Source organism: Procambarus clarkii, chromosome 34, assembly GCF_040958095.1.
Source record: "Procambarus clarkii isolate CNS0578487 chromosome 34, FALCON_Pclarkii_2.0, whole genome shotgun sequence".
NCBI classification, from domain to species: Eukaryota; Metazoa; Arthropoda; class Malacostraca; order Decapoda; family Cambaridae; genus Procambarus; species Procambarus clarkii.
Window position 1 is genome coordinate 38,421,777 of NC_091183.1, and position 11,130 is coordinate 38,432,906.

Genomic DNA, 11,130 nt, shown 5'->3' on the forward strand with positions numbered 1-11,130 from the left:
AGGGTGTGGTGTCCTAATAAGGGATTATACGGAGTTTGGGACTGTGGACAGGATAATTGAACTCCGGCTTAGTAATTATATATCATCCACACAAGCTGAACTGCAGGCCATTCTGGCGTGTTTGGAGGAAGTACGTCATGACGACAAAAATGTTTTTGTATTTGTCGATAGCCGAGGAGCACTGGAGTCCTTAAACAGTAGAAACCCAGTCTTCATGTCTATAGTGGAGGACTGTAAGAGAAGAATAACTGAGATACAGCTGAAAGGTTATAGTGTGAAATTCATGTGGATTCCATCTCATGTTGGAATAGTGCTTAACGAGGTGGCGGATGACTTGGCCAAACGTGCCACATCAAAACCACAAGTTGACATCGAATGTGAATTCACAATGAGACAAATAAGAAGCAAAATCAGAAATATTCAGGCACAGGCGGGAGTGGAGAGGAGAGAGATAATGTATGAGAGTAGTCAAACCATGCAACACTACATGTATGTGAGTCAAAACACCCATTTCACTTATGGTAAAAGGAGAAATGCTTGGAGTGACTCTGTGTACATGCGGCTCAGGCTTGGGTACAAATATTACTGGGAATATGGGATAGATGTTCATGGTAATGACACGAAGTGTAAACTATGTGGTATGTTAAGGTCTCACACCCTTGCCCATTATATTCTTGATTGTCCGTTGATTAGTGTATATAGAAACACTGAGATAAGGACTGTTCCTGAACAAATAGCCTGGATGTGTCACAACGGAAAGGTTGATGATATTCTTGAGAGATATAAGAATTTTGCACCAAGATTGTAATATTTTGTTGAATTATCTGCAGGTGTCTTGCAAATTGTCTATACAGTATACCTAGGTCATAAAAGTATTTGTGTGTACGTCTGATACCATACTCCTTGTGAGGGAGGAAATGTATATTTTTACCTCTCAGAATGTTTGGTAATATGTTTATTTGTGATGTGTGTATATGTATATATTAACACGATGTACTGAATGGGGTGAGAATAGCTTGAGCTACCTCATCCCTTTGTGTGTATTTTACCTCAATAAACTTATTTCAATTTCAATTTCAGTTTGATTAAGGCGTACTCTAGGAATATCAAAACTGTATTTATTTCTGGTGTGGTGCTCATGGGTTCTGTTACAACCTTCTATGAAGCTTTTAAGATCAGGATTGGCATTATAGTTTAGCGTTTTATATATGTATAATACACATGAGAGAATGTGTAGTGACTTAATGTCTAACATATTCAGAGATTTGAGTAAGGGTACCGAGTGATGCCTGGGGCCAGAGTTGGATATTGTCCTAATAGCAGCTTTGTGTTGAGTAATTAGAGGACGTAAGTGATTTTGGGTAGTAGAGCCCCAAGCACAAATACCATAGTTGAGATATGGATAGATAAGGGAGTAATAGAGAGTCACCAGGGCAGGGCGTGGTACATAATATCTGATTTTAGAAAGAATGCCCACAGTTTTTGAAACTTTTTTTGATATATTTAGAATGTGTCCCTGGAAATTCAGCTTGTGGTCAATGAGAATGCCAAGGAATTTACCATCTAATTTGTTACAAATTTGGGTATTGTTTATTTTGAGATTTATTTGATTAGAGGATTTATTGCCAAACAGAATATAGAAAGTTTTGTCAATGTTAAGGGTGAGTTTGTTGGCAGTTAGCCAAAGATGGACTTTATTTAGCTCAGTATTTACTGTGGCATTTAGAGCAAGGGGGTCAGGACTGGAGTAAATGAAGGTTGTGTCGTCAGCAAATAGAATTGGTTTGAGGTGTTGGGAGGCATTTGGAAGGTCATTAATGTAGATGAGAAAGAGGAGAGGGCCAAGTATGCTGCCCTGAGGAACACCAATGTTGATGGGTAGGGTGGGAGAAATTGTATTATTCACAGAAACATATTGGAGCCTGTCAGTAAGGTAGGATTTGAGGTATTGCAGGGAGTGTCCTCTGACTCCATAATGATGTAATTTAAGAAGAAGGTTCACTATTGTTTTAGTGATATTGCTCTTGTAGTGATTTTACTCTTATAGTTGATGCTCCTCTCGTCATGGTGCTGCTGCTCTCTGTATGGTGCCTGACAGCTGAGTGGACAGCACTTCGGATTCGTAATCCTGAGGTTCCAGGTTCGATCCCCGGTGAAGGCGGAGACAAATGGGCAAAAAGTGTCTTTCACCCTGATGCCCGTGTTACCTAGCAGTAAATAGGTACCTGGGAGTTAGATAGCTGCTACGGACTGCTTCCTAGGGGTGTGTAACAAAAAGGAGGTCTAGTCGAGGACCGGGCCGCGGGGACGCTAACCCCCGAAATCATCTCAAGATAACTCAAGATATGGTGTTGCTGCTCTTGTTATGGTGCTCATATTATAGTGACTTAAAACAATTGGATTGTGTGTAGTTTCCTGTGGTGGATTTGGTCTTTTCTGTTTGGAATTGTAATGGGGTTGATTTGCAACAATTTTGGTGTGTGTGTGTGTGTGTGTGTGTGCAATTAATATTCTCATTATGTTAGTATGTACGTGATTTACAGTAATCACAATTGTAATTTAATAATTTCAAATTGAAATTTTTATTCCAAAGAATATAAGAAAAAAATCATAAAAATGATGAATAGTAACCAATGCTAACCTGCATTTTCCTGTAGACTGCCGTTATGTCAGTGAAAGACAGACATGTCAGTGATTTGGCCAGCAGGTCTTCCGAAGGGTTCTCTCATATTTATGCATATGATGTACAGTGATCATCGTGTGTTCACAGTACAATATTTGTTACTGTACTCATTATTCACTGTGAATGAGGCCAACCAAAAATTGTGTATGAATTATAGTCTTCAGTATACGTCTTAAAATCTTAAGAATAAGTCTTGAGTTTTAAGTTTTAATAAGTCTGGTTTCTCTGGCTTGCTTTGAGTTCTGGTACAGTAGTGAGCAATTACAAAATATTCTTTGTGAAGGTTGTTAGAATTTGTTCTGTTACTTACATATGTTCATGACTGTTAATGATAATGCACTGAATGTTCTCTTTTTGTGTCTTATCTGTTGTATGTTGAATTGTGAATGGTGCTTTGTGTAACCTTTGGTAAGAAAGGTTACTGCATCTTGTGTGTGTACTGCATGTTACCTCTTGCATGACACTGTATTTTACATTTTGCATGGCACTGTGCATAACATTTTGTATAGTAATATATGTGCTCTGTTGCTTAGTGCTGCATGTTCTTCTGTATGCAATTGCAGTGTCTTGTGTAGTATTGTATGTTATCATTGTTTTATCCAGTTTTGTTATTTATATGGTGAACAAACATTCATTATACACTGTTCTATCAGCTAATTATACAGTATTTATTTTTATTTATTTATTTATTTATTTATGTATATACAAGAAGGTACATTGGGATTGTGAGGATACATAAAATGGTAATTACAATCTTCTAAAGCCACTAGTACGAGCAGCGTTTCGGGCTAGTAGTACTTTCTTTCCAGTAGTACTGTATGGTAGTAGTACTTACTACCTGTAAGTGCTAGTAGTACTTACTTTCCAGTAGTACTGTATGGTAGTGTAATGAATTAAAACTATTATTAAGCCAGTACAGTATAGTGTATTAATAAAACATGATCATATTTCACAATAATTATTATACAGTACTGTATATGCATCACAGTATTAGTGCAAAAATAATTGTTTATTTTGTTTGAGTCACACTGCTGCCATTCTCGTGCAGTGAATTACAAAATGCTTTCATTTTTGTTATCAGTTGAATAGAAATACTGTAGCTGTTTGGTTCTAGTTATGTTTTCAATAGTTATTTTTCTACTGAGTAAAATATATATATTTTAGCACTGTACAGTAATTCGTTACAGTACAATCCAAATTTTCTCCCTAATTACACAGCAATAATTTCGTTTTTTTAGTTAGCATCATCACCCCATTCACTACTTGCATGGGCTGTTGAGGCATTTGTCCAGGAAAGATAGAAAAGTTCTGTAGGATAGATACAACCCTGGGCCAAGTGAAGGGGAAAAATGTAGGGATAAAGTGGGTTGATGAAATTCAAAGTACTTTACCACCCATTCCTTCACACATTTTACTTTCGTTTAAGCTCATGCGCAGTTACCACTGCTCTTCAGTAGTCAAAACAGAATCTCAGCCACTAGACAAAATGTATCCAAGCTTGGAGACCTTACCTTCAAAGGAACATAACTGCTTAAGTGAAGAGCAACAAAATTCATCTCAGAACTAAGTCAATTCTCATACTAGAAAAAATTGAGAACTTCAGGACTAGCAACACTGGAAACCAGACATGTCAGACCTGATCTCACTAGGACCTTTAAAATACTGGACAAATTGAAAGATATTAACCCAGACCACTTCTTTGTGAGGTTGTGTTACACAGGGGGTTAACAGCTTCAAACTCAACAAGCCACAATGTAGGGCATAAAGATGCCTTTTCACTCATATGGTAATATACCCATGGAATTGCCTAGCCACCAAAGCCACAAATAGACATTCAGTTCAAAATTCAGCGGGAAAAGATGCTCAGGAATAATGGGTGGACCTTGATAAGCTGCCAGCTTTCTGTCTCCATCAAGGCTACTAGAGACGGCGGCCTTTGGGTAAATTCAGGCTGTAAGTCATTATAGACAATGTCAGTCATTCATTCTCTCCTAACAAAGTGCTTCTATTCAATCCTGCTCACTCTTATTTAGTAATTTCTAAATATAAAAACTATTTATATAATGAGTTACACTCTTATTTAATTGTTATTTCTCTAAGCATGTATGATTAGTGTTCTAATGATTTCGGTATTGCATTTGTTACCATTTAAGTTAGCCACCTAAATAATTAGTTCCATTAAGTTGGTACTGTATCCCTTAAAAGAAAGTATTAATCGATACAATGTATGTCTGTTATACAGTTATTTCTGATCACTAAGTTACACTTTTAATTGTTCTTTTGTCAACAGCCACCCCTGCCAGCTCCCCCCGAGTCTTGCAGCCCCCCAGCTCCACCCCCTATGGCATCCCCACCAGCTATCCAGCCCCATCAGATGGCTCAGCAACCCCTTCAGATGGCTCAGCAGCCCCATCAGATGGCTCAGCCACCACATCAAATGGCTCAGCCACCCCATCAGATAGCTCAGCAGCCCCATCAAATAACTCAGCAGCCTCCACAGGTCCCTCAGCACATGGCTCAACACCCCCCTCAGGTTCCTCCGCACATGACACAGCAGCCTCCCCAAGTCCCTCAGCACATGACACAGGCACACATGGGTGTTCAACAACAACAGCAGCAACAGCAGCAGCAGTATCAACAGCAGCAACAGCCACAACAACAGTATCCGCAGCAACAACAGCAGTATCCACAGCAACAACAACAACAGTATCCGCAGCAACAACAACAGTATCCGCAGCAACAACAAAACTATCAGCAACAGCAACACCTCACTCAGCCAAACCCACAAATTCACATTCTTCGCGGAAATTCTATGGTTAGTTACCAGTATCTATGACAAGTTTGTTGCAATAAAATATTGATTCTATTTTTGTCATAAGAGATCTTGTACTATACTAGCTCAGTTTGCAAGAATTATTCATAAATATAGAACTTCAAATTTGACGGTAAATTTATAATAATTTGCAAAGTACAGTATACATACCCATTAGACGTACAGTATAGTAATTTACATAGTACTGCACAAGTATACTGTACATACCTTTTAGATGTACCGTACATTCATGATTTTATATTTTTAAAGATTATTCTGTTTAGGAAAATAACTGTCTTGTTTCCCAGCATTAACAAGACTGTTTTCCTGGTTGTCTTTAACTGCTCTGGCTTCGGTAGGCTGGATGTTGAGCCAAAAACTTTACTTCTTTGAAACCTGCCATTGAGACCTAATGTAAATGATGAAGATAATGCTCAAGTGCCACCATTGACCAAAAGCACCAAGTTTCCACCCATCCTAAAAAAAAAATTGTAAAATATAAATTTTTTTGTTTATGGTACATTAAATTATGACATACCAAAACAAGTAAGTACCTATTATGTCAATATTAATTATCAAAGTCAATTTTGTTATTCAGATGTATACTGTACTATACTGGATGCACAAAGTAACCAGTTCTTATTCATCAGTGACTTACTGGTACACTGCCAGTGAGGAAGCATGAAAATATACTGTACTTGTGGGCACATAATAACAGGACATTTTTGGAATAGTATGGCATGGTTCTTACATGTGTAATGATGATGTTTTTGTGCACACTGATTCAATTGAGGTTAAAAATTAGGCAAAAAATGGATGCTTTTGAATGGTAAAAGTCTGCTGAAGGTTAATAGACATTACATGGTCCACCAGTCTTTTTTTTTCATTATTTAATATACTAGTACAGTACTTTATTAATTCCTGAACAGATGCAGTGTGTGAATGTATTATTTATAGTGCAGATATAAGACAATCCCTTTAAAAGTCAACTTTTCTGAGTTTTGTAAAATTATACTTGACAGAAATCAATACTTTTTATTTATTAATGCCATACCTGTTAAGTATTTATGTATGGTTATGCAATTTTTCCATTTATTTTTGAGTGCTTAATCGGTTTCATATGCAAAGCTGCCTTTTATTATTGTTACACCTTTTTTTTCAGTCCTGATTAATATTCATCTGCAAAGGCTTCATATATAATAATTTAACCCACAAATTTCTTACTGCTGCTGCTGTTATTGTTCCTATTATGTACAGCTATTATTATCCTTCTCAATATTACTCTTTCTTCTGCAGTAGCTGCTGTTCTTATCACTTGTTATCACTATTATCATTATACTATTAGTACTGCTCCAACAGTATTTCTGTTCTCTTTCTCAATTTTACATTTACAAACAGGGCTTGGATAACCTTTAGTCAGCTCTAGGCATTACTTGCAGGAGGCCACAATTTTTTGTTTAAATACATACAGTATATTGATTAACTTCCTCCCCTTTAAAAATACATACATTATATATGATAGTCAAATTTAGAGATTGTAATGCAGATGTTATTCAGGCTTCAACTATTGTTACAACCTCCCATAATTATAACTTTACTATAACTACTATTCCTATCACAACTACCGTATTACCATATCTACTGCTTCAGTCATGGCTGCCTCTATTATTACATTATACCAGTGCTAAAATTGGTGTTTCATCTATCATTATTACTACATCTACTATGTTGCTGCTGCTTTCGCATTACAATTTACTACTACTGCCATCCGTCATACTCCTACTATTACTCATATTCTTCCTCCATCCACTACTGCTATTACTGTTGTTACTACTACTACTACTATTATTGATATTATTATTTTGAAGTGTTGTGGCTACTGCTGTTACTACTGTTATTACCTCCACTACAGGTCCCTCTGTGGCTACTACCACTTTTATTTGTATTATTCTGTTGCCGCTGCTGTTTCTTCCACTCCTGCTCCTTCTATTAAAATATTTTTGCTAATTCTACTACTAATTCTACTGCTCCTCCTACTACTACACTACTGCTAATACTATTACTAATACCAGTATTTCTACTGTACTACTACTACTGCTTTTGATATTATTGCTTCTGCTGCTTCTACTACTACCGCTACTATTACTACTTCAACAACTACTACATGGTATATGTCTGCAGGAGAGCAGCCCAGGCCGTAGTGGGGACTCTGCAGTAGTGATGGGGGAAGTACCACGCAACTCCGACTCCTCCTCCACCGCCTCTTCCGTCAGCCCACCTGACAAGCGTTGCGACTCTGGCATTCACTCCCAGGCATCCTATTCCTCATCCTCAGCCTCGCACTCTAAATCAGGATCCTCTGGGTCAGAAAGTTGTGTGCCTATCCCAACAGCGGGACCTCCTCGTTGCTCCAGTGTTGATGATCTGTGTCGGACACAACCACCGCCACCACCCCCAGAATCCTGTGTTAAGAGCCTGTCCTTGCAGAGAGGTGTTGTACCTCCTACTGTACCTCCTTCAAATCATGGCACTACCTCCAATACCACAGCTAACACTGCCCAGGGAAAAACAGGACGGTTGAATATTGAAGTGGTGGGGGGAGGATATGGCTTCCTTCCACCCTCTAAGTTTGTGGCTTCTGAGCCTGTTTACAGTGACGCTTCCACACCTGTGGTGATCAAGCGACGAAGTTCAGTCACTCAAGTAGAGCCCGACACGCCTCCTTATGAACGTTCAGGCTCCTCCTTCAGCACATTTACAGAGCCTCAGCTACCAAGAGCAGTCTTGAAGAGTAATCCATATGCTGCCACCAAGTCCCAGACAGTGGCGGCCCATGGGCTTCGTGCACGACGGCTGCCTGCAGCTGACGCCAAGCATGCCACCATCGCCGGTGTTGTGCCCCCCAAGGGCTTCCATCAGCCGGGCCACATCGACTCGCGCTACTTCTCTGTGCCCGCCGTCAAGCCGCCAGGTACCCGTGTGCACCCGGCGCCCACTCCCACCCTCTCCTATCGCACCCCCTCCCTCCACTAACTCTCACGCCCGTAAGTCATTCATGCCCACACCCGCATGTATCCCTTAAACACACATACTAGCACTAACACAACTTTACTCCTACATGACATCCACACCACCTCTACATTTCAGTCATCCTGCACACTTGCCTGCAGACACTATCCCACTGCATATATTTTATCCACACATTTCCTTCATTTTGTTTCATTCTCATAATCCACCATGGCCTTGATTTTTATATTTTTTTTTTTAGTAAACCACAAACATAAATATACCCTTGTCTTCAGTTCCACACCAATTTGCAAGCTGTAAATTTGTTTTCTAGTACCATCATCTACCTCGTGCACCAGTCATATAAAACACGTATGAATTTAAATCTCTTGGCCAGCCCTAAACGTACTCATTCACATATTCCAAGCTGCAAAGCACCACTGGAATCTAGGACCCTACACTACACTAGGCAGAAGGATCACCATACAGCATTCTGAATACCTCATGACCTTTCTACCTTCATTCTACTGCATGAATGTCTTGCTAATGGGGAGTTCATTTGTCTAATATGCTTTCATAATTTTCTTTGCTATTGCCTCTTTATATTTGGCTCTTAATTTGTTTTCATTATAGAATACCGGTAATATAATTTTCTATGGATATGTTGCATGGGTGATTGTGGATCTCTCGTGTAATCATATCAAGCTTTTATCACAGAAAATATCTTGGTTTTAAAAATTCAGCAATAGAAATAATAAAATAATAATAATAATAATAGTCCTACAGATAAATGTGCTATACAGGAAAGTGCAGTTTTAACTTGCAAACTTTAAAGCAACTACAGTATAATGATGTTTAAAAATAAAATAGCAACAATAATAATAATAATAATAATACAGTAACATTCCTTTATGTTCATGCTTATATCAGTTATCACTCACAATTAGCTGCTTGAGTTTGTTTACTCTGACAGCTGCCCCACAGTGTTGATACAATCAACATCCCCATTATTCCACGAATTTCTGTGGAGTAATTCGACAACCCCAAGCAAACACATCATTCTCTCTCTCTCTGTAGCGCTGTCACTACAGTGTATTTTTTCCCAATCTGGCACACAGAGTTGTTTATACATTAAAATAAACAATATTAGACTGAAACATATCTACCGAATTAGAAAATACCACGTTACATTACTGTACTGTATTAAAGTATTAACAATTCCATTTACTGAAAATGCACTAATAACAATTTCATAGCATATTTTATTACAAGGTTATCTTGACTGAGGCAAGTGCTGTTGTAATGTGTGACCTACTTTATACATGCATGTAGGCCTACTGTATAACAACTCCAACAACAATAATCAAACAGCCTCCTGGTGTTAATTTTGGTTCACCTGAGTGTTTTGGATATACAGTATGGTCCTTCCTGAGATCATGACATAAATAAGGTATTAAATATAGAACAGTTTGTAGCTGCAAGGAGTATGATGACTAGTACCCTAACTGTATTAATTTGTATGGGCTGTTACAATTTGTTTTTGAAAATAATAAATTTGTTTCTAATGGCTAGTAACAAATTTTTAAATAGAGTAAGATGATACTAGACTTGGAAGATTTTACAATGTACTCAAGCCTCCTTATAAAACTCATAACAGAAGATGATAACCTATGTGTAGAAACAGAAATTTCCATTCATCTCCGATTACAAGGATTAGAAGAGAAATTGTTTCACTTGTCACTTCTCTTATGTTCAGTAGTTCAAATAAGTACCATTTTTATTGTGTTTATTAAATCCCATTAAAATTCATAATTATAGTGCCACCTCTAAAGCAGACTGACCAGGTTTTGAAACACTGGAGTACTGATATAGGCTGTTTTGTAATGTTATCTAAAAGATATTATTCAGAATTATCATTATTTCTGTGAGAGATCTTGATATACATGATGGCCTGGAAAAAAACAAGATTTGTAAACAAGCTTGACTTCCTTCTTATGTACTTGACGCTTTTGTGATTATATTTTCCATGAACACACATGCACTGCCCCTGTTTATGCTATCTTAATACAATCCCATGGCTATTTTTACTCTTATTAATAGCAAAGATGCATGATCTCTTTGCTTGTGATAGTCTTATAGGCTGCCTTTTACCGTGTCTGGAACCATTAATTATGTATAGGTCACTATTTTATAATAAGGATAGATTTAAATAGAATGGAAAGATAAATATGCAAACTGCAGTTATATAATACATTAGTAAACACAGTTTATCATACAGGGTTAATTTCATTATTATTTGTTTTAATATTTTATATCATTCTCATTTTTATCATCCATTACCATCATTTTAATAATACATAGTAATACTGCTCACAACAGCTGTAGAGGAAATTAGTAGTAGTAATAGAACAAGTTGAAGTATATGTTATTTGTTGTGTGATAATCATTACAAGATGGTAAGAACAGGCACAGTACAATACAATGGAAGCACTGCTTTAAACACACAAATTTTGTGGTATGGTTGTTCCCATGTGTTAGAAAATGTAGAAACCGATATCAAGGTTAGCTTATATCCTGTTTGTGTGTGCACTTGCCTCGAGTGTTTTTGTATTAGTCTTTGTGTGTGCAA

At 37.6% G+C, this 11,130-nt stretch overlaps 1 protein-coding gene across 7 annotated transcripts in view; it reads left to right on the plus strand.

The window, feature by feature from the left end:
- The window catches only part of LOC123762065 (protein tincar), a 234,150-nt gene that overhangs the window by 220,426 nt on the left and 2,594 nt on the right, over positions 1-11,130 (plus strand). For 5 of the 7 annotated variants that reach the window (XR_011230305.1, XR_011230307.1, XR_011230306.1 and 2 more), the window contains 2 exons: positions 4,974-5,498; positions 7,677-8,539. Coding sequence is in view for 3 of the 7 variants with exons in the window: in XM_069335863.1 (XP_069191964.1) it covers positions 4,974-5,498; positions 7,677-8,528 (1,377 nt within the window). In the remaining 4 variants the exon portion in view is untranslated. The remainder of the gene's footprint in view (positions 1-4,973; positions 5,499-7,676; positions 8,540-11,130) is intronic. The other 2 variants (XM_069335864.1, XM_069335865.1) reach the window with 1 other exon arrangement.